Below are 23,987 nucleotides of genomic sequence, written 5' to 3' on the forward strand. Positions count from 1 at the left end.
TGTACCACATCTTTATCCATTCCTCTGTTGATGGACATTTAGGTTGCTTCCAAGTCTTGGCTATCATAAACAGTGATGCAATGAACATCAGGGTCTGTGTACTTTGCTCCTAATGCCAGGCACCTGTGACCTCCAGAACATTCCCTCCAGCAAAGGGGGAAAAACATCTCGCTCCTTAGCCCCCAAAGGTCCAAACTCTGCAACATAAGTCCTGCTCCAGGGCTGAGCAGGGTTCAGGCTGATGTTACCACCTCACCTGCCACCACCCCTGCTCAGCTTCTTTGCTGTCCCCACCCTCTTTTCTCCACCCTCTTACTGGGTCCTCCTGGAGTCTTTTCTTCCTCCATCACTTTTACCCAAATCCTCGTCTCTGGTCTGCTTCTGGGAAAATGCAGCTTAAGGTATGAGCTCTCCTTAATATCCTGCGCCATCGTACGTTCACTCAGAACCAACTAGCGTTCACTGCTGTGTGCGAGGCACCGTTGCAGGCACAGAGAGTGCAGCCAAGTGATATACACAAAGTCCTGCCCTCCTGGCACCTACACTCGCAGGACCTCCAGACACAGAAGTGAGACGGCAGCTGGTGGCCGTGAGTGCTCTGCTGACAAACTCGGAGTCGGGGGTCATTGTTCTGGACTGGGTGGTCAGGGAGGGAAGTTGTTGCTGAGGAAGGGGTGCGTCTGATGAGACCAGAAGGCAAGTGGATGTCTAGGAAAGAGTGTTCCAGGCAGAGGAAATCGCCAGTGCAAAGGCCCTGGGACAGCAATGTGCTTGGCATTTAATTAAAAGGAGGTCAGTGTGTCTGGAGAGTGGTGATACTGGTCAAAAAGTGGGGAGATGGGGAGGAGAGACTGGCATGGCTGGATCATTGAAAGCCTGTCGGTCAGGGTGCTCAGCTCCTACCCAGAGGGAAAGGAGTCCTGAGCAGAGGACGGACACAATCCTTTAGGGATTTTGGAAGGTCTGTTCTGGCTGCTGGTGGAAAACACATGGGAAGGAGACAGGAGTGGGAACTGGGAGGTCAGATAGGAGGCTGTTGAGTGTGTGCTCTGTGCCAGGTGCTGGGGACCCAGGCGTGAGAAAGGCACCGGATCTGTTCCCAGGAACTGAGTGACTAGTGGGGAAGACAGGTCTTTTTAACCGGCTTCAGTAATGAACATAAATGGGACCAAAAGAGAAGAAACACGGTCCCCTTAGAGCACGTAACAAATGAATATGGCCACTTCAGGGTAATCAGGGCAGGCTTCACTGAAGAGGTGACCTCTTGAATGGCGCTCTGAAGGTTGATTCAGAGTTAACAAGCCAACAAGATGTGCAAGGGTCCTGAGGCAGGAGGGGAACTACAGCAGCACAAGCCCAGTCCAACAGCTCCAGGGAGGAGGCCCCCTGTCTTTACGAGTGATGCTCAAGGCTGACCCCTGAGTAGAAGACCTAGGGAGCCCCTGAATCCGGTTGAGAAAGAAGAAGTTTCCCTAGGGCCTACCTGGGGGTGGAGGGTGTAGGCAGCCTCCAGCAGATACTGTTGGAGCCCCCGGTCCTGCTTCTTCAGCGTCACAGCTGCTAACACAGGCATCCAGAGCAGGTAGGGCTGGTCGGGTGCCGGCCAGCGCATCTCAGTGCAGAGCTGCCAGCCCCAGGTGTGGGATGCTGTGAGGAGGGGAGCAGGCGGCACCCGTCAGGAGAGAGCTGAGGGCTCCGGGCGGGGCCACGGATGCTCCCATCAGCAAGAAAGAGCATCTCCACATCCTTCGGAGAAACAGTATTATTTAGTCATTAATCATAGGAGGTGGTGCTGTGTGGACTAGGGCTTCTCAGCTTTGGCACTCTCAACACGTGGCCTGGATAATTCCTTGTTGCAGGGGACTGCCCTGGGCTCTACCCACTAGACGCCTTCAGCACCTCCCACACCAGTATGACAACCAGCAATGTCTCCAGACATTGCCAACTGTCCCCTGGCTGGGGGGGAGCGTAAAAATCACCCCTGGCTCAGGACCCCTCGTGTAGACTATCAGAATATCTGGCAGTATGATATAGGACACAGGCTCTGCAGCAAGAAAGCCTGGATCCGCATTCCCGTTCTGCCGATGCCCCGCTGTGTGACTTTGGGCAAGTTACCTAACATCTCACTGCTTTGGTGTTTCTCATCTGTCCATTGGGACTGAAAATAGATCCAGGCCCATGGTGTAGCTGGGAGGATTTATAGCTCAGTGAGTGTTCAGGACACTGTTTAGCCTAGAGGAGTAACTTAAGTAGGCCCCTCCCCCCACCCTACCCCCCAAATGATTGCAAGATCTGCGACTGTTGGATCTACCTCCTGCTCTTCCTTCTCAGTTTTGTTGCCTTTCACCTGATGTTATCATCAAAGAGTTGTCTTATTCTATTACAATATGCAGTTCAGGACTTCCCTGGTAGTCTGGTGGTTAAGAATCCACCTGCCAATGCAGTGGACACAGGTTTAATCCCTGGGTTGGGAAGATCCCACATGCCATGGGGCAACTAAGCCCGAATGCCACAACTGCTGACCCCATGTGCTGCAACTACTGAGCCTCTGTTTTGGGGCCCTCACTCTGCAACAAGAGAAGCCACCAGAGTGAGAAGCCCATGCACCACAAGAAACAGCAGTCCCCACTCACTGCAGCTGAAGAAAGCCTGCGTGCAGCAGCAAAGACCCAGCGCAGCCAGAAATACATACATATATACATAAAAAGGAAATGCAAAAAAATCTACTAAAAAATGCCCTTCTTTACAGACTTCAAAAGTTACGGGATATTTCGGTATTTTACCAAACCAGGAGTTGGCAAACGTTTTCAGTAAATGGCCAGATGGTAAATACTTGAGGTTTTGCTGGTCACACATCCATGACCGCAGTTTGCTGTTACTCAGCTCTGCTGTTGTTGAAGAAAAGCCACAGACAATGGGAGTGGCTCTGCACCATAAAACTTCATTTCTGGGCACTGAAATATGAATTTCACAAATTTCTCACATGTTCTGAAATAGTCTTCTTTTGATTATTTTTTCAGCATTTGGAAATGTAAAAGTCTATTCTTAGTTCAAAGGCCGTTATAATAAGCCATCCTCCTACTGTTGGATATTTGAGTTGCTGCCTATTTTTTTTTCTCTGTAAATAATGATGCAACAAACATCTCTGTGCATTCAGCACTTTTAAAGTGATTTTGGCTTATTTTCATAAGGTATAGGGAAGGCTTCCCACATGGTGCTAGTAAGGAACCCATCTGCCAATGCAGGAGATACAAGAGATGTGGGTTCAATCCCTGGGTCGGGAAGATCCCCTGGAAGAGGTAATTGCAACCCACTCCAGTATTCCTGCCTGGAAAATTCCATGGACAGAGGAGCCTGGCAGGCTACAGTTCGTGGGGCCACAAAGAGTTGGACAGGACTGAGTAACTAAACACGTGTCTAGACACAGCATCACTGAGTTAAGAGGCATAAGTACTTCAGGGCAGAAGAGTAGCTCTGGAGTTTGGAGCTGTTATCTTACCCCTCAGCCCCAAGATGCCCATCTTGGGACAATGACATGAAGGGCCTGCTGGCACCCACCTTCCTTGCTGGTACAGGACTGGGCCTCGGAAGGGCTGGTAATGTGACTGAGGCTCCTCACGCCGTTCCCAGTGACGAGATACAGCTGAGAGCTGGGTGGGAAGGGAGGGAAGTGTGGTGAGTCATTGACATTCATCCATAAAACCACCAGGGCAAGGCGCTGGGGCAGGTCCCACCAGGAACAGGACAGGCCTTTGGGGTACCTGGCACGCTGGTGGGGGAGTCAGTCCATGAACACAGAGGGTGACAAGCGCTATGAAAAACCTAAAATATGGGATGGCATGGACATAGCAAGGCATTGGTTAGTTGGGGGGTTTGGAGGGGACATTCTGCAGAGGTAATATATGGTCAGAGAATCAAAGGATGAGAAGCAGCCGGCATCCCAGAGGGAATGGCAGGTGCAAAGGCCATGGGGTGAGAATAAAGGGGGCTCTTTAGGAACCACCAACAAAAGAGAGGTGAGGGGGTCAGAATGGCATGGAGGGAGTGAGGGGGGGAAGTAGTGGCAGGAGATGGATGAGGGAGTGGGCAGGGCCTCCTTCGGGCAGGGCAAGCATGTTAGCTGGGTTATCCTGGAAGCAAACAAGGGATTTTAAATAGGGGAGGGGGAGCGTGATAGGATTTAATTGACAAGTAAAAGGAGACCCCACTGGCGGCTGCCCAGAGAGGGTCAGGTGGGCAACAATGCCTCCAGCAAGGGAAGGGAGGAGGTGGACATGGGGGCAGTCTGGCTTCTCCTATTTTCTCTGAATCTACTGTTCTCTAAGTATCATCTCTCCAGGAGGCTGGGGACAAGCAGACCCCAGGAGGGACCCCCGGAAAGATCTGAGCACTGTGGGAGTATCCCATCTCGGTCTCCAGCCCCTATCACAGACACACCCACCCTACCCTGACACACACATACACACACACATGATACACCCCACGCACTGCCAGAGGCACACTGTCTCACAAACACGCCCACAGACATGCAATCACATACACAGACTCACAGGCACACACACTCAGACATAGGCATGCACACTCTCACAGACACACACACCCACACCAGCGCCCACCCTGGCTCACACACAGACACATTCACAGGTTCCCTCCCGGGGTGTGGGAACCCACCTGAAGCGGAGCAGCTCCACAACCTCCTCCGGTGTGTTTAGATGCACCCTGAGGTCTTGGCCCTTCCTCGCCCGGATCCCACCATCCAGGCTGGCAGTGCCACGGACACCAGTCACCCACCTCAGCCCGGCCTGCCCCAGGGCACCCACTGTGCCCATCTGCGCTGAGACCTGGAGCAGGGCGCTAAGGAAGAAGCACACGGCTGCAGCCTATGGCCCCAGGCAACGGCCAAACCAGTGCCAACCCACGCACCACCCACGACCCCCCTGCCAGCTTCTCTCCATGGTCCTGAGCCAGAGCGGCCCCTCCACCACGGCCATCACTGACCACACACTCCACGTGGGCCAAGCACTCTCTACCTTGCCATCAAACCCTCACCATCATTAGCCCCATTTAACAGACAGACAAACCGAGGCTCACAGAGGTGACACCACCTGCATGGGTTCCACAGCTGGGACATGGAACAGTCAGTCTGGAGTTCTGGTTGTGAGTCCAAGCCTAAGGTCTCTGTGCCCAACAAAAGGCAGCACAGGACACCCACATTACCCTGTTGGACCCAGAAACTAAACACAGGTCAGCTTAGTGACTGGGAGAGTCACCCAGCAGGCCTGGGACGGGTGATCACTGTTCTGCTCAAAATCCTTGATGCCGGGTGCCCTGGGTCAGCTATGCACTCACTGTGAGTCTCAATTTCCTTAACCCTTAATGGGAATGAGAAAAGCGTCCACCTTGTGTGTGGCCACGTGGGCTCCTGTACCTTAAATGCTCCTCCCTCTCCTTCTCCTCCCACCACCTCCCCCAAGAGGCAAAGGGGGCAGAGGGAAGAGTGGGGCTGTGACACGAGCTGTGAATCCCAGCTGCTCTGCTACCTTGGGCATGGGGGCTGTACCTTACTGAGCCTCAGCCTTCTCATTTGTAAAGTGGGCACATCTGCCCAAGATCTCCTTAGCTTCTTGGCATGAAAAACACTTCATCTACAGTAGCTGATATGAAGGTATTCAGCAGAGCAGGGCTCCCCCTCCCCCAGTCCATACTGATGTCCCAGCTCTCTGCAGGGGGAGGCCCTGATCCACCTATCTCCCCCAGATCTGAGGAGCCAGTTACCTGGGCTTGACATAACCATTCACAGAGAAATCTGAGCGCCCCTGGAAGTCGGCTGTCCCTCGGACCTGGATGCTGACAGCCGCCGAGACGTTGAAGGTCAAGCAGGCTGGGAGGCCAGACATGGTGGGAAAGGTAAGCTCCTCCATCGCTAGGTTCAGCCTCCGGTTCACCTGCACCTCCTGGCCCTGCAGTCAGAGGACCGTAAGAGTGCACGTGACCCCCTTACTCACCCCTCACAACCCTCAGACGGAACCTCATCACTGCCCCCAGTTTCCAGACAAGAAAACAGAGCCCCCAAACAGATAACATAACCCAGCCAAGCCCATGTAGCTAGAAACCAGCAGAACTGGGGTTTGAACCAAGACAGGTTACTGTAGGTCATAGCCAGAGGTCAGGCATCCAGGCCCATCCAGGGTGTGGGCCCTGCTGGCACACCTGGTACACAGCACTTAATGCCAGGCACACTCCACTTTGTGGCATTGTTACTGCACTGAGTCATTTGATTCAACAGCTCTATGAAGTAGATATTATTATTACTATTCTAGCATGCCCATTTCACAGATGCAGAAACTGAGGCTAAGGTAAATTCAACAGTACGCCCAAGGCGGTAAGCAGTGCAGCCAATTTTTGACCTTGGGCAGTCTGGTTCGAAATTTCACGCTCTTGAGTCTGAAGGTACTTTAGTACTCCACCAACGCATCAAAGGAAACATCATCAGCTCAGAGGGCAGGGAAGGGTCAAGCCCAGCCTGAGGTACCTTCAGGAGTTTGATGGCAAGCTCAGCCAGGTTCAGGGACTGGCGCGTCACGTGGCTCCCCACCGCCCCGCAGTTCACAAAGCTCAGCTCATGCCCGAACACCTTCATGCTCAGCTGACACTTCAGCGCCTGCCTCTCCCTGCGCCTCCGGGCCACCTGTGACCAAGAACAGGTCTGGCTTAGCCAGGCAAGGCACCTGGACCTCAGGAGGGTGAAGGGGCAGCTGGAGAGAAAGGTCAAGGGCTTGTGGGGTTCAGAACAGGGCTTGCAAAACTCATGGTCCAGAGGCAGAACCTATGGATATATTTTCTTAGACCTGCACAGTCTACCCAACACCCAATGCCATGTGTGTGTGTGTGTGTTAGTAAATAATAGAGGCTTTTAAAAATCCAAGCTGAATGTGACCCAGCAATAGAGCCAGACAAAACTGCAATTCAAAAAGACAGATGCACCCCAGTGTTCATTGCAGCGCTATTCACAATAGCCAAGACATGGAAGCACCCTACTTTATCCATCAGCAGAGTAATGGATAAAGACGGGGTGCATATAGACAATGGAACATACTACTCAACCACCAAAGAGTGAAATAATGCCCTTTGCAGCAACATGGATGAACCTAGAGAGTGTTATACTGAGTGAAGTAGGTCAGACAGAGACATATGAAAATATCATATGATATCACTTACATGTAGAATCCAGAAAAATGATACTAAAGTGAACTTATTTCCAAAGCAGAAACAGTCAGATATAGAAAACAAATTTATGGTTACCAGAGGGGAAGGGGGGGGTGGATAAACTGGGAGATTGAGATTAACACATACACACTGCTACATATAAAATAGACAATTAATAAGTACCTACCCTATATAGCACAGGAAACTCTACTCAATACTGTTAATAATCTATATGTGAAAAGAATCTAAAAAAGAGTAGATATACATATATAGGGGCTTCCCTGGTGGCTCAGCTGGTAAAGAATCCGCCTGCAGTGTGGGAGACCTGAGTCCGATGCCTGGGATGGGAAGATCCCCTGGAGGAGGGCATGGCAACCCACTCCAGTATTCTTGCCTGGAGAATCCCCATGGACAGAGGAGCCTGGAAGGTTACAGTCCATGGGGTCACACAGAGAGTCCGACACAACCGAGCGACTAAGAACAGCACACACATATACGGGAAACGGAGTCACTCTGCGGTAAGCCTGAAACCAGCACTATGTTGTAAATCAACTCTGAAAGTGAACGTCGCTCAGCCGTGTCCGACTCTGCGATCCCATGAACCATACAGTCCGTGGAATTTTCCAGGCCAGAATACTGGAGTGCGCAGCCTTTCCCTTCTCCAGGGGATCTTCCCAAGCCAGGGATCGAACCCAGGTCTCCCACATGTCAGGCAGATTCTTTACCAGCTGAGCCACAACTATACTCCAATAAAAATTTTTAGAAAAAGTTGCAAAGCTAGTACAGAGAGCTCCCATGTACCTCGCCCTGTTTCCTCCACTCTTAGCATCTTACGTGACCAAGACGCACAGTGAAAACGAGGAAACCAACACGAGCATGTTATTAACTAAACCGCAGACTTAATTCGTATTTCACCAGTTTTTCCATTCCATCCTCTTTCTGTTCCAGGAGTCAGTCCAGTACCACATGGAGTTTAGTATCATGTCTCTTCAGTCTCCTCTGGTCTGTGACAGTTTCTTGGTCTTTATTTTTCATGCAATAAGTGTTCTTAAAAAATGTATTTCTACTATTTAAAACCCGGGAGATTTTATGCAAAGTCCAGATACCCAGCTTCTCAAAAAAAAAAAAGAAATATTGGCCTGCCTCCCACTGCCTCGCAGTCTCCCCCTCCCCAAAAGGGCAACAGGCATTCAGAACTGAGCGGTGGCTGCCAATGAGCCGAGGCCTGAGCTGCAAGCCTGTCTACCACAGTCCCCGCCACGCCCTGCTGTCTCTCCAACGCTCAGGCCAAGGACTACTGTCACTCATCACTGCACTGTGCAAAATATATCCTGCAAAGTGAACATATATCAAAAGCGAGAAAACAGGACTTCCCTGGTGGCATAGTGGTTAGGAATCTGCCTGCCAAGGCAGGGAACACAAGTTCAATCACTGGTCCCGCCCCAACTACTGAGCCCATATGCTGAAACTACTGAAGCCCGAGCACCTAGAACCTGGGCTCCGCAACAGGAGAAGCCACTGCAGTGAGAAGGCCGAGCACCGCAATGAAGAGTAGCCCCCACTCGCCACAACTAGAGAAAGCCCGCACAGTAACAAAGACCCAGAGCAGCCAAAAGTTAATTGATTTTTTTAAAAAATTTAAAAAAGAAACCTAAAAAAAAAGCCTTAAAAAAAGTGAGAAAATAACAGACCAATTGTGTTATGCTAAGAAATTGTGGGACTGTGATTCTAAGAAAAAAACATTTACATCCAGCCCACAACCCTCATTCAAGTTGCTTACTGGCCCTAGATTTAGTCCAAGAGGCTTTTAACAGCAGGGACCATGCTCTGATCATCTCTGTGTTCCTGGACTGTGCTGAGGTCACAGCTGATGGTTAGTAAATGAGTGAACATGTAAGGAAATGCTTCAGCCACTACCTTGATCACCCCCGGATATACATGGAAATGACATTTATGAGAACAAAAAGGTACTAACAACCTCAGTGTCCACTGGTGGGTAAAAGGTTATGTAAAGTAAGGTCCCCACCCACAGAAAGGGTATGAAAATGTTTGCATACAGTAAGTTTTCAGTAAGAAAAATACTCAAGTACTGGTATCAAGTAGGAAACCAGAGGAAGCTCACACATACACACACATACCCCCTGCCCAGCAGGTCCACTCCTAGGTACGCGTGGAACAGATGTATGCACATACATTCACCAAAGAGACATGTACTAGAATGCACTACCTATAATAAGCCAGAAACTGGCTTTAAAAATGGATAAGGAAATTGTCAACAGTAAATGGATAGCCCATCAAAAGTAACTGGATAAAGAAACTGTGGTATGTTCACACCATGGAATGCTATAAGCAAGGACAATAAACAAACTGTAAGCACACACAGCAACACAGATTGATCTCACAAACACACTTTAAGCAAAAGAAGTCAGACACAAAAAAGAGGATGTGGACAGCATTATTCACAATCGTCCTAAGATGGGAACGACCCCAAAGTCCATCAGTGGGTAAAGGCACATGCAAAATGTGGTTCATCCATACAATGAATATCATCCAGCCTCAGGAAGGAATGAAGCACAAAATCAGACACATAGGTCAATGGAACACATTAGAGAGCCCAGAAATAAATTCACACACCTAAGATCAATCTATGACAAAGGACACAAGAATGTACATTGGAGAAAAGACAGTCTCTTCAGCAAGTGGTGCTGGGAAAGTGGTACAGCTACTTGTAAATCAATGAAGTTAGTACACACTCACATCATACACAAGAATAAACTCAGAATGGCTTAAAGGCTTAAACATAAGACATGACACCATAAAACTAGAATATAGGCAAAACATTCTCTGACATAAATTGTAGCAATGTTTTCTTAGGTCAGTCTCCCAAGGCAAAAGAAATAATGGGAAAATAAACAGGACCTAACAAAACTTAGAAGATTTTGCACAGCAAAAGAAACCATAAACAAAAAAAGAGAGCCTACAGACTGAGGGAAAATATTTGCAGATGATGCAACCGACAAAAGATTAATTTCCAAAATACATAAATAGTTCACACAGCTCAGTATCAAAACAACCTAGTCATAAAACAGGCAGAAGACCTAGAGAGACGTTTCTCCAAAGAAGACATACAGATGGCCAACAGGCACATGAAAAGATGCTCAATATCACTAATTAGTAGAGAAATGCAACTCAAAACCACTTCACACCATGCACCTTCACGTTTATAGCAGCAACAGCCAAGATATGGAAGCAATCTAAGTGTCTATTGAGAGACAAATGGATAAAGAAGATGTGGGACACACACACACAATGGAATACTACTCAGCCATAAAAAAGAATGAAATAATGTCATCTGCAGCAATGTGGATGGACCTAGAGATTATCATGCTATGTAAAGTCAGACAGTGACAAACATCATATGGTATTACTTATATGTAGAGCCTAAAAAATTATATAAATGAACTTATTTACAAAACAGAAAGAGACCCACAGACATAGAGAGCAAACTTATCGTTGCCAAAGGGCAAAGGGGGTGGGGAGTGATAAATTAGGAGTTTGGGATTAACATATACACAGTACTATATATAAAACAGATAAGCAACAAGGATTTACTGTACAAAAGTGAAAGTGATAGTCACTCAGTAGTGTCCGACTCTTTGCAACCCCATGGACTGTAGCCCACCAGGCTCCTCTGTCCATGGAATTCTCCAGGCAAGAAAACTGGAGTGGGCTGCCATTTCCTTCTCCAGGGGATCGTCCTGAAACAGGGATAAACCCAGGTCTCCCGCACTGCTAGCAGATTCTTTACCAGCTGAGCCACGAGGGAAGCTCCTAAATTTTGTAATTTTTGGTTGCACCATGAAGCATGTAGAACCCTAAGTTTCCTAACCAGGGATTGAACCCTCGTCCCCTGCAGTGGAAACACAGAGTCTTAACCATTGTACCACTGCAGCGAAGTTCATGAAGTTCATTCAGGGAAGTTTCTGTATAGCAAAGAGAAATATACTCAATATCTTGTCATATCTATAATGGAAAAGAATCTGAAAAAGTGCATATGTATACACACACACACACACACACACACACACATACATACATATCTGAATCACTTTACTGAACACCAGAAACTATCATATTATAAATCAACTATACTTCAATTAAGAAAGGAATTATTTGTGCAATAGAAAAAAAGGATGAAGTACTGATGTATGCTGTGACAAAAATAGACCTCAAAAACATGCTCAGTGAAAGAAACCAGACACAAAAGGCCACATATTGTATGATTCTGTTTATAAGAAATGTCCAGAACAGATAAATCCATCGGGACAGAAAGCACACTCATGGTTGGCAGGGCTGGGAAATGAGGGTACGGCGCATGACCGCTAACAGAGGTGGGGGTCTCCTTGGGGTGGTGAAAATGTTTTGGAACTAGACAGACGTGGTGGCTGCAAAACGCTGTGAATGTATCACGTGTCACTGAATTGTATACTTTTAAACGGCTAACTTTATGTTATGTGAATGTCACCTCATTTTTTTCTTTCCACCAGAGAACATGTAAATGATTCCATGTACATAAAGTTCACAAAGGAACTGGATGTGACTTCTACTATCAACCAGATTGAAGTAACAGGGACTGGATTTACCTCCCTGTGTGGAGCAACTCGAAACTCAGATGAAACAGATTAAACAAAAGTTCCCAAGACATTAGACGCCACCAGGTAATGCGAGATGATGAACCCAGGAGACAGGAAATAGCAAGGTGAGCCTCAGCTCAACCGCCTGGAGGGGGTTCAGGCTGAGGGGCTGGGAGGGGAACACAGAGGGGCAGGGCAGACTCCTGGAGTGAAGGATCTGGGAGCCTGGGGAGACCAAGGTGGCCGGACATTGCGGGGCAGAGTACAAGAGGGGAAAGAGTGGCACAGAGAACTCTGGAAGCCTCCAGAGGGTTCCAAGAATCTCTGTAAGACTGCATTAGGCAGGGATTTCTTAGATGTTAACACCCGAACACTACACGTAAAAGAAATGGATAAACCTGACTTTATCCAAATCAAGGATGTCTGCTCTTTAAAAGGCACTGTTGGGACTTCGTCTGGGGTCCAGTGGTTAAGAATCTGCCTTCCAGCGCAGGGGACTTGGGTTTGATCCCTGCTCGAGAAACTAAGATATCACATGCTGTGGGGTGACGAGGCACACACACCACAGCCAAGAGAAGCCCACCACTGCAACTACTGAGCCCACGCGCTCTAGAGCCTGGGTGCCACAACCAGAGAAGCCTGCACACAAGCAAGACCCAGCATGGCCAGAAAAGGACACCGTTAAGAGGATGGAAAGACCATGCCACACACTGGGAGAAAATATTTGCAAGTCACACAGCTAATAAAAGCCTTGCGTTCTAAATAGATCACGAATGTTTGAAGCTTGCTCTTGAGAAACCAACTCAATTCTTTTTTTTTAAAGACACAAGATTTGAACATACACTTCACCAAAGATGCAGGGGTGACAAATAAGCACATGAAAAGATGCTCAACGTTATCAGCATTAGGGAATAAAGCCGTGAGATACTACCACACACCATCAGAATGGCAGAAACTAAAAAGTCTAATCCTACCAAATGTTGGTGAGGATGTGGAGGAATTAGACCTCTCATACACTGCTGGTGGGGATGCAAAATAGTACAACCACTTTGCAAAGCAATTTAGGTAGCTCTTAAAAAATTAAACATATGATCCAGCCATCCCATCCCTCGATATTTACCCCGAAACATGAAAACATATGTTTATGTGAAGATCTGAAATGGCAACCCACTCCAGGATCTTGCCTGGAAAATCCCATGGATAGAGGAGCCTGGCAGGCTACAGTCCATGGGATCGCAAGAGTTGGACATGACTTAGTGACTAAATCACCACCACATACATAAATGCGCATAGCATCCCTACTTGTAATAGCCCCAAAACCAGAAATAATGCAAATGTTCATCAACAGGTGAATACTTGAACAGACTGTGGTCCATCCCTACAATGGAACACTACTTGACCATAGGAAGAAATAAACTATTCGTATACCCTGCACAATGGATGAGTCTCAAAATAATTACACTGAATAGAGGAAGTCAGGCCAGAAAGGAGCACATGCTTTAAAAACAGAAGTATATGCTGCATGATTCCATTTATGCAACATTCCAGAAAGTGCTAACTTATCTATTTTGACAGAAAGAGCATATCACAATAGGGAGGCAGGGGTGGAGCGGGAAGAAGGGATTAAGGAGCACTAGAAACCTTTGGGGGTGAGGGATATGTTGATTTAGCTGATGATGGTTTCATGGTGTATTGCGATTGTTTTCCAGTCGCTAAGTCATGTAACTCTGCGGCCCCGTGGACTGTAGGACCCCCGTGCCCGCCAGGGTCCTCTGTCTGTGGGGTTTCCCAGGCAAGCATACTAGAGTGAGTCACCATGCCCTCCTCCAGGGCATCTTCCTGATCCAGGGATGGAACTCCTGTCTCCTGCATTGGCAGGCGGATTCTTCACCGCTGAGCCATCAGCAATGCCCCTTCACAGTGTTTACATATGTCCAAACTTGTCAAATGGTATGTGTCAAAACTTTAAACACAGACCATTTATTGTAGGACAATCATACCTCAACAAAGCTGATTTTTAAAGAGTTACTCGGTGCTATTAGGAGTCAGAACAGTGGTTGCTTACCTCTGGTTATGGGCAGGTAAACCAGAACAGGGAGGCAGAAGGGTGCCTCTGGGGAGCTTATGAGGGTCTGGGTGCTGGTTACAAGGATGTTTCACTGATGGAAAAACACTTCCAAGGTGGGCACTTTTCTATGTATATGATATAGCAAGTGGCTTTTCAAAAGAAGGCAGGCTAACAGCTCCCTGCTGAGATCTGGACCAGCAATGTGCTTCTGTAAGGGGGCTGGGGGGTGGGAGGGCAGGGTCAGAGGGCATGGACACCTGGGTCCCCCAGTCCCAAAGTCCAAGCTGGCACCTGACGGGGGGAGGGTGAAAAGAGGTGGGCTCAGGTGCTTCCCTTACCTTCTGCTGCAAGTCTCTCATCTTTCTGGACCTTTCTCCTGGACAAGCGGGGTCGGCCGGCTGCGGTGTGGGCCCTGGCTCTGCCTCTTGGGGCTCCTCCGCCTGGGCTTGTCTTGCCCCTTCCTGCCCCCAGAATGACTTCGGGCCAAACAGCCTGCGAGCCATTTCCTCGGCATTTTCCAGTCGGAGTCCCAGCTGGGAAGGAAAGTCAGGGGCTCAGGGCACAGTAACTTCTTCACAATAGTAACCAAGAGCTGTGGAGTTGGGAGCTTGAACAGAGGGCCCCAGGCTCCCTAGGGTCCATCCAGGCCCAAACGTCAAGAGATGCAATCTCAGCTCCACATCTGCTTGGCAAATGCCACACAGCAAGAATTCCGACCAATTCCTTGAGGCCTGGTTCAAATGTCACCACCTCTGGGAAGCCTTCCCTGAATTCCCATATCACCGGCTCCACACATTCCCCCTCCCCACCCCCAGCCAAATTTATTACCCCTTCCTCTGAGTGTCAAGCACATTGCTCCGAGGTCACACTCAGACCTCGCAGGTCGTGGGCTCCATGAGAGCAGGGCCCCGCATCTCACTAAGCGAACTCAGTGTCTGGTGAGACGGTTAGTTCTGTGTCCATGTGACTGGGCCATAGGGTGCCAAGATAGTTGGTCCAGTGTTATTACACATGTTTCTGTGAGAGAATTTTTGGATGAGTTTAACATTTAGATCAGTGGACTGAGTCAAGCAGACTGCCCTCCATAATATGGGTGAGCCTCATCTAATCAGTTGAAGGTCTGAATGAAACGAAGGGCTGCCCTTCCTCCAAATAAGAGGGCATTCCTCCTGCCTGACTGTCTTCAGACTGGGACATTGACTTTTTCTGCCTTTAGACGGGAACTACACCATCAGTTCCCTTGGGTCTCCAGCTGTGCTGACTGCAGATCTGGGACTTGTCAGCCTCTATAACCCTACTGGTTCTACATTTCTGGAAGACCCTGACTAACAGATGACCTGACTGATTCTCAAAATCCGATGGATGAATGAATGAGTCGTTCCTTCATCCCATCTACCTATCCATCCACCCATCTGTTCCCTCATTCTTACATCCTTTCCTTCCAACCGCTCATCTAGATGTCTATGAGAGCATTTGCAGAGAAATTACCAGAGGTTCAGCCCTTGCCAGATCTAAGCTTAGGTGCCCAGAAGGTAAAGTTTGGATGTTAAGTCCCCTGTTCTCATAAATTAGAAAGAGCTGGGACAGGGCACAGAGCACTCTCTCTCAGACAAACTCCAGGGACCTGGGGGGAAGGGACGGAAGGGCCCCAAGGTATTACATTACTTCAAAGTTTGCTGGGCACATGACCTCAGAGATCATCCCTCTTCCATTGCTGCCCCTTACAAATCATTTTCCACATTCAAATTGCATGTCACTCCCCACCTTGAAACCCTTCCTCAACATGGCCTTGCTCCCTCCCTGAGCTCCCATCTTAATATTCTCCTCCTGTTCTCTAGTCTATTTCTGTTCCTTAAACACACCAAGCCCTCTCTCGTCTCAGGGACTTTGAACACACTGCCCCCTTTCCCCCTGCAAGGTTCTTACCTCAGTTTTCCACACAGTTGCTCCCACTCATCCTTCAGATCTCTAAACTCACTACTTAAAGTTGCCATTGTTTTATGAATGTGTCTACTCATTTCTTATCTGTCTACCTCTCTGGGCTGTGAGCACCAAGAAGGCAGGAATTTTGTCTTGATCATCATCATTTTCTCCGAGCCCAGCACACAGCACAGTGCCTGGCACATGTTAGGTAGAAGATGGAAACTATGCAGCTGATGACAGGTTCATAGATGGATGGATGGATGAACATGGAAGGATAGATGGATAGAAGGGTGGATAGATCAGTGGGAGAACGGATGAAGAGAAGGGTGGGTGGGGAGACGGACAGATAGATGTATGGATGGGTAGAAGGGTAGTGGATGAGAGAGTAGATGAAGAGACAGTTGGGATGTATAGATGAATAGATGGAAGAGGATAGAAGAATGGATGGATGGATACAGATGTATAAACATATGGAAGAGTATGTGGACAGATCAGTGAGTGTGTAGGTCTTAATAAATAGGTGACTAGATGGGTGGATGACTGAGAGAATAAACAGATGATCAGGTGAGAGTGTAGATGGAGAGATGGGTGGAAAGGTACATAAGTGGATAGGTGGATGAGAAGGATGGATGAATGACTATGGATGGGGTGATGGATAGGCAATGGATAGGTGGATGGATAGCTAAGTGGGTGCATAGATAGATAGGTGGGTGGATGGGTGTATGACTGGGAAGATAAATGAGTAGGTGAGAGGGTAGATAAAGAGAGATGGGAGGTACACAGATGGATGAGATGGAGGGAGAGAAGGAGGGATGGGGGTCATAGATGTATGGATTTATGTATGGGTCAGTAGGCTGGCAACCCACTCCAGTATTCTTGCCTGGAGAATCCCAGGGACAGAGAAGCCTAGTGGGCTGCCTTCTGTGGGGTCTCACAGAGTTGGACACAACTAAAGTGATTTAGCAGCAGCAGCAGCAGTAGGCTGGATGAATAGATGGGTTGGGACTGGCAGATAAATGGGTAGATGGAGGTTGGGGTCTGGGAGTACAAGATGTGGGAGTAGATCAACAGATATAAGAAGTGAGGGATGGAAAGATGGATGGATGGGATCATTTCTGCCCCCAAGCCCAGGAGATGCCCTGAAGAGACTGAAACAAGGGCCCCTCTTACCTCCAGAATGTTGAAGGCATGACCAAGAGCATGGATGGTCAGGTTGGCTGTGGCAGAACGGGGGAGGAAGGAGGCTGGGGAGAAAAGAAGGGTCCCCTCCAGGTTGGCTCCCAGGCTGCCTGATGCTGAAAGAGAAAGGATCAGTGCCCACCAGGCCACTCACAGGGCAGGAGCTGACAGCCGAGGGGCTGGAGACAGGGCTAGACACACCATGCATCCTCTCAGCCAGGACAGGAAGCTCAGATGAGTAAGCCTTACCAAGGGCAGAGAGAAGGTCAGGACAGAGGGTCACGAATGCACCCACATCTACTGATAGGTGGGGGGCAGCCAGAGCACCCCTCCCTGCTCCCCAACTTTCAAAGTAGCTGAGGGGGGTTGGATACCTAACCTAGAAAGGGGTCTCTTTTTGATTCTGATAATCACAAGGAAGCAGCTGTCTCTGGTTGATGCTAATCTCCCTTTTTAACCCAGGGAAAAGCAGTTCTCAAACTCACAGCCCTCAGCAGGCAAGAACCCAACAGTGTTTCACGGTCACTGCAATTCTTTTTAGGACAACCCTATTTTTAGAATTAAACTAATCTTCTGCTAATAGTAGCAATAAAAGGTTTTCTTTTAGCATAACAGTAAGTTTAAAAGAACCAGTTTAGAGAAAAGATGGAAGTACTATTTCATTGAATACTATAACATGGCTCATACTTAACTATTTTTTTACCTCTTCCATCAAAAATGGCAGGTGCTATGGGGATACAGAAAAAAAAAAATCAAGCAGATGGCATGTGAATACCTGGACGTTTAGGAAACAGACATGGCCACATGTCCTTTGGAGTCAGAACTCCCGGGTCCCCAGGCCTTTGTGGCCCCCGAGGAGGACAGTGCTGGCCAAAGATGCTCATACCTGAGCGGAAGGTGACGTCAGAGTAGGACGAGTGTTTCCACATCTCTGGATGGAACTCCCGGCTGACAATATCTTCAGGGATGGCCTCCCGGAGGGTCTGTTTCAAGGGGTCGTCCGTCTCCAATAGCTGCAGGAGGTGACTCCACACAAAGGAGCCCACTGGAGTCCGGTTGCAGCCAGCGGGGAGGGGAGGGGAGGGCGGTGAGGGCGGACCCACAGCTGACACAGTACAGAGAAAAGACCCCCGGCCTCCCGCTCCGGGTCCTGCTATTTCTACCCACCAGGGGCTTCTCAGGAGCCTAGCTGCTGAGAACCACGTCCTTTTTGTAGACAAGCAGCAAACAGAAGTGCCTAATGGAACTTGGAAATCTAGGCTGCACAGGGCATTCTGATGCACTTTCCTGAAGGAAAGGGAACCCACTGGAGCCCAGTGGGGACTGGTCTGGTTTGAAAGTGTGGGGAAAGCCCTGGTTTGGAAGTCACGCCTGAGTCTGAACCCCAGTTCCACTGCTCATGAGCTGGGTGACCTTGGGCTGGTCACTCCACTTCTCTGAGCCTTAGTTTCCTCATCGGTAAAATGAACTGTATTGACCCATCTCCCAGGGCTGTTTGCACAGATTAGTCAAGGGCAGAATCTGGACCTAAAGGACTGAATACCTTTTAGGGTTGGGAAGGGGTAAACATGCAATCTGTGAGGGGGACCCTCTGAGGCTCTCTGGGGAGTTTAAAATGAAATGAGTCTACTGAGGGGAAGGAGTCCAACAGAGGATATCATTCTAATTGGGAACACCAGCCCCCTTGCTCATCCCAGGCTCTCAGAATGCCCAGCAGGAGGCTTCTAGAACAATCCACCATGAAACAGAGCTGAGAATGTTTTTGTTCCCATCAGGCAACACACAGGCCTGATACCCCAGGGTCTCTACGAAGGCTGCCTCTTGGCTGACCCCCTCTGAGGGGCTTGGCTCAGTGGTCTATTGATGTAGAACAACCCACCCCATCCCATCCCACCCTAGAAACTGCTAACAACAAACTGCGACTTCTAGTAGCACCACTTCTTTCCCTTTGGGGGCTGGGGAGGTGTCATTTCTTTCTGAGATAGTTCAGCAGCATCACATCAGACTTTTAAACGTGTGTGCACACCTTTATGTTGGCTGAGTGTGTGTGTGCTAAGTCATTTCCGTCATGTCCAACTCTTTAAGACCCTATGAACTGTAGCTTGCCAGACTCCTCTGTCCATGTGGATTCTCCAGGCAAGAATATCAGAGTGGGTTGCATTTCCTCCTCCACGGGATCTTCCCAACCCAGGGATCAAACCTGCGTCTCAACGTCTCTTGCATTGGCAGGTGGGCTCTTTACCACTAGCACCACCTGGGAAGCCTCTTACGTTGGCTACTTCTGGGAAATTATCCTCCGGCTAGATTAGCAAAAGGGTCTGAAGGAGGATGGACAGAGAGATTCATTTTGGTTGCTGTTTCTCATGGCAAAAGACCAGAAAAAAAAAATCTAAGTGCCCATCACTGGGGACTGGTAAAGTGGACTATGGTTTAAGCTCCTAGTGGAGCATCCCGCAGCTGCAGCTAAGAGCCCAAGTGCCCTGAGGTGGAAAGAGCTCCCAGACACACTGATGGCAGAGGCAAGGGACACAACAGTGTGGACACCATGATCCTGAGCTGCTGTTGTTACAGTGATAACACATCCACGTTCATACACGCACTATACATGTTCTGATGGGACACACAAGAGAATGGTCAAAGTCAGTGCCTTCAGGAAACAGGACTTAGGGATCAGGAGGCAAGGAAGGCAGCCTTTAACTTTCCATTTATATCTTGCCATCTCCTTTGAAACTTTGGCGGCATAATCATAGCAGAGAATGAGATGGCTGCATGGATTCATTGACTGGACATGAACTTGCGCGAACTCTGGGAGACGGTGAAGGACAGGGAAGCCTGGCATGCTGCTGTCCACGGGGTCGCAAAGAGTGGAACATGACTGAATGACTGAACAACAACAGAAGTAGTGATAATAACACTGAAAGTTAACAGCTATGCCTACAGCACTTACGATGTTCTAAGTGCCTTCTCGTATTAATTCATTTTATGCTTCTTTTATGAGGAAGGTACTGTTATCCCCATTTCACGGATGGAGAGATGGAGGCTCACAAAGGTTTGGTCATTTGCCCAAAGGCACACAGGTAGGAAGTGGCTGAGCTGGGAATTGAACCCAGTCAGGCAGTCCCCAGGCTCTCAACTCACTGTGAATTATGTCAAATCACTGTGCACTAGGAAAAAAAAACTTTTTGAAAATTAGCTGAGCCTATTTTTTGAAGTTCTATCTGTTTAAAATGAACGCTCTGACCCCCGAGATTCACAGACACTGTCCCTGGTCTGCCTTGAGTCTCTCTTCCTCTCCTCCAGGCGCTGTGCCATGACCTGGCCAGAGCTAGAAAGGAGCTCAGCGACTTTCACCCCATTGTACAGATGAGGAAACTGAGGACCAGAGAGAAGCAACTTCTCCTGGGTTGTTCAATTGCCACAGGGGTGAGGGGAGCATGTGAGGCCGTTAGTCCAGATAGCGTGGCAAAAGAAGGGGAACAGGAAGGGACGGGAAGACCCCTGAGGGGTGGAGGCAGAGTGGTCTGGAACCCCTGCACCCATCAGGTGGCACCCAGGCCAGCCCCTGGCCCCCCAACGCAGCTGCTTACCCTGGGTGGACTGCTCTCCTGCCTGGGTACGCTGCACCTGGGCAAATACCTCCTCTCCCGGGCACTTCATCAGGGCCAGGTAGGCATTGATGCGGATCTCAGAATCCTCCTCGGGGTTTTGGTACAGGCTGGAGAGTATGGACCGCTGCCTTGGGCAAAGAGAAAGCCATCACCCAGAGTCCACCCATCCCTGCCCAGGAGGGTCACATCCCCTGTCCACCCTGACCCCAGCAGGGGCGCCCGCTGCCTTCACCCGCCTCTCCCAAAGCCTCCACTGCTCCCAGACACGCTCACCTGTGGCCTGACTGTGGGATGTGGGAGTTTGCCCAGTCACTGCTAATACCTAACTTCCCAGTGCCCCAGCCCAGAGCCTTATCAATTTCCAGAAGTAACAATGGTAAGGGCTTCCCATGTGGAGCCAGTGGTAAGGAATCAGCCTGCCAATGCAGGAGATGACACGTAGGTTCGACCCCTGGGTCAGGAAGATCCCCTGGACAAGGAAATGGCAACCCACTCTAGTATTCTTCTCTGGAAAATCCCATGGACAGAGGAGCCTGGTGGGCTACGGTCCATGAGGTCACAGAGTCAGACATGACTTAGCAACTGAGCATGCATGCAAACAATGGGTAAACAAGCTGGTGTGGCTACATTCCAAGAAAGCATCATCTATGAAACATCTATGAAAACACCATAGCAACAGACTCACAGGAGGTATTGCCTCTAAAGATATTCCCCATGCCCCCCTTCCTAAGCGAGCCACTTCCCCTACCCCATGATTCTCTCCCTCAGCACCTGCTGGTTTCCTTCACAGCACAGCCATCCACCCATCCACTCAGGCAGCAATATTAATGAGCACCTATTACGTGCCCAGCAAGGTGCAAGGTGACAACTGTGAGCAAGACAAACCCCACTCTGTCCATCTGAAGCTTACATTCTAGTGCAGAGATATAAACAGTAAGCCAGGTGAATATATAACATGTTGCTGCATGCTAAGTCACTTCAATGGTGTCTGTCTCTTTGCAATCCTATGGACTATATCCCTCCAGGCTCCTCTGTCCATGGGATTCTCCAGAGAAGAATACTAGAGCAGGTTGCCCTGCCCACTTCCAGGAGATCTTCCTGACTCAGAGATGGAACCCATGTTTCTTACATCTCCTGCATTGGCAGATGGATCCTTTTCCACTAGCACCACCTGGTAAGCCCATAACTGCTAAAAAGAGAAAAATAGGGAAGCTGGAGGCCTGGGGGAGCTTGAAAAGGTCAATTGCAGGTAAAACAGCCAAGGAAGATCCCCCACAGTAAAGTGATTTCTAAGTAAAAACCTCCTGGAGATAGAGGAGAAAAGCCTAGGGAAATAGAGAGGAAAAGCATTCCAGGAAAGGAGAAGAGCATGTGTAAATGACCTGAGGCAGAAGTGAGCCCTGGAGGCTTGATGATCAACAGGGAGACCAGCATGGCTGGGCAGGAGTAGTAGGGGTGAGGGAAGCAGGAAATGAAGCCAGGAGGTGCTGTGGGTCAGGGGTCAGATCACAGGAAGGACTCTGACTTTAAATGAGACAGGAGCCACTAGTCCAAGGGTCAGCAAACTTCCTGCTAAGGGAAAGACTGTCAATTTTTTTCTTGCCTTTGCAGACCATACAGTCTCTCTTGCAACTACTCAACTCCACAATCGTAGCAAGAAAGCAGCCCAGACCACACATCAAAGAACAGGCAGAGCTGTGTTCCAACAACACTTTACCTACAAGAACAGGCAATAAGCTGGATGTTGACCACAGACCTTGCTGACCCCTGATCCAGCGGGTTTGCAGCACAGAGAGCTTATGTGTGGTTTGTCTGTAAATACACACTTACTTGGGTATTCAATGAAAAAATGCCCCCCTACTCCAGATACAGGCTCTATGAGAACAGAGGCCTGGACACCTGTTCACGCCAATGCCCGGCACATATTAGGTGCTCAGTAAATGCAATGAATGAATGAGCAAGTGAAGACGTGAATTAACAGTGATTCAAGACCCACTCCTGCCCAATGCCAACCCCAGTGAAATAACTCCCAGGAGCTCACGTCTGCAGAGCAGGGAACCCTCCGGAAGGCCTGGATGGCCCCCAGCCGGATCTCAGGGGGGCAGCTCCCCAGGGAGGCACAAGTGCTCAGCTTGGGGGTGAGAGCCGTGGCCGCCCGGCCAGCATTGCCAATGGCCTTCAGCACGAACAGGAGCTGAAACAAGATGACGGTGGGGCCTTGAGGCTGGTGGGGGCACCCAGCCCACCCGCCCAGTCCACAGCTCGCCTGTTTGACGGGGACCCCCTCGAGGGGCCACGCCCAGGATGTGGGCTGTCCTCACCTGATCAGCGTCCGAGGGCTCCTGGAAGGTGCAGTTGGCACCCACGGCATCTCCTAGGATCCTCACGAGGGAGCCAACACCAGGCAGTTGCTCACAGGGCCCGTCCAGAGACACACACAGGTTGTGCACCAGAGCCGAGATGCCCAGGAAGGCACTGGAGCTGGCCCCCGGGGTCTGCAGCAGAGGCTGGGGACAGAAACCGGCCCCCACCCCAGCCAAGAAGCCTGGTGAGGGGTCTTTCACAGGCCTCCCCATGGGACATTTCTTAAAAATACAGACGCCCCAGCCCCTACCCCACCACTCCTGAGGGTCTGAATAAATTGCCTGTGGTGTGACCTGCAGGGAGCATTTCTTAAAATGCCCCAGGGGGCTTCCCTGGTGGCTCAGTGGTAAAGAATTTGCCTGCCAATGCGGGAGACACGGGTTTGATCCCTGGTCCAGGAAGATTCCACGTGCCACGGGGCAACTAAGCCCAAGTACCACAACGACTGAGTCTGTGCTCTAGAGCCTGGGAACTGCAACTACTGAAGCCCGTGCACCCTAGAGCCCTTGCTCCACAACAAGAGAAGCCCCGGCAATGAGAAGACCACGCACCACAACCAGAGAGTAGTCTGGCTCCCCACACCTAGAGAAAAGTCCACGCAGCAATGAAGACCCAGCACAGCCAAAATTAAACAAATCAATAAAAACATTTTTTTTTCCCAATGCCCCAGAAGACCTCTTCTGTGCATCCAGGATGGACAACAGTATCTCAGGCTAACAGGGGACATTTGGCAAGGCTGGAGACAACATAAATTGTCACAACTGGGGGCAGTGCATTCTTGTGATGGGATGAGAGAACAAATACAGTCCAGAGAGGCATGAGAACTGGCAGGAGACAGGCGAGTGAAGAGCCTGGACTCCAACAGCCCAGGGACCCATATGCTCTGTTCCCTGTGTGTCCCTGGCAAGTGGTACCAGTGTGTACGTAACACTTAGCCCACGTCATAACGACTATCAGTCCGCACCATCCAAGGCAGGGAAAGCACCTTGCCTGAGGTCGTGCTGG

General features: G+C 49.5%; 1 protein-coding gene across 1 annotated transcript in view; it reads right to left on the minus strand.

Annotated features, from left to right (window-relative positions):
• The window catches only part of LOC136158481 (uncharacterized), a 166,414-nt gene that overhangs the window by 114,655 nt on the left and 27,772 nt on the right, over positions 1 to 23,987 (minus strand). Inside the window, exons 11-21 of the mRNA XM_065920298.1 lie at positions 22,940 to 23,125; positions 22,660 to 22,812; positions 20,598 to 20,742; positions 17,897 to 18,055; positions 17,002 to 17,126; positions 14,247 to 14,441; positions 6,533 to 6,688; positions 5,776 to 5,960; positions 4,672 to 4,854; positions 3,559 to 3,650; positions 1,484 to 1,647 (exon numbers count right to left, since the gene is read on the minus strand). Of these exons, the coding sequence (XP_065776370.1) occupies positions 1,484 to 1,647; positions 3,559 to 3,650; positions 4,672 to 4,854; positions 5,776 to 5,960; positions 6,533 to 6,688; positions 14,247 to 14,441; positions 17,002 to 17,126; positions 17,897 to 18,055; positions 20,598 to 20,742; positions 22,660 to 22,812; positions 22,940 to 23,125 (1,743 nt within the window). The remainder of the gene's footprint in view (positions 1 to 1,483; positions 1,648 to 3,558; positions 3,651 to 4,671; positions 4,855 to 5,775; positions 5,961 to 6,532; positions 6,689 to 14,246; positions 14,442 to 17,001; positions 17,127 to 17,896; positions 18,056 to 20,597; positions 20,743 to 22,659; positions 22,813 to 22,939; positions 23,126 to 23,987) is intronic.

Source organism: Muntiacus reevesi, chromosome 2, assembly GCF_963930625.1.
Source record: "Muntiacus reevesi chromosome 2, mMunRee1.1, whole genome shotgun sequence".
Lineage (NCBI taxonomy): Eukaryota > Metazoa > Chordata > Mammalia > Artiodactyla > Cervidae > Muntiacus > Muntiacus reevesi.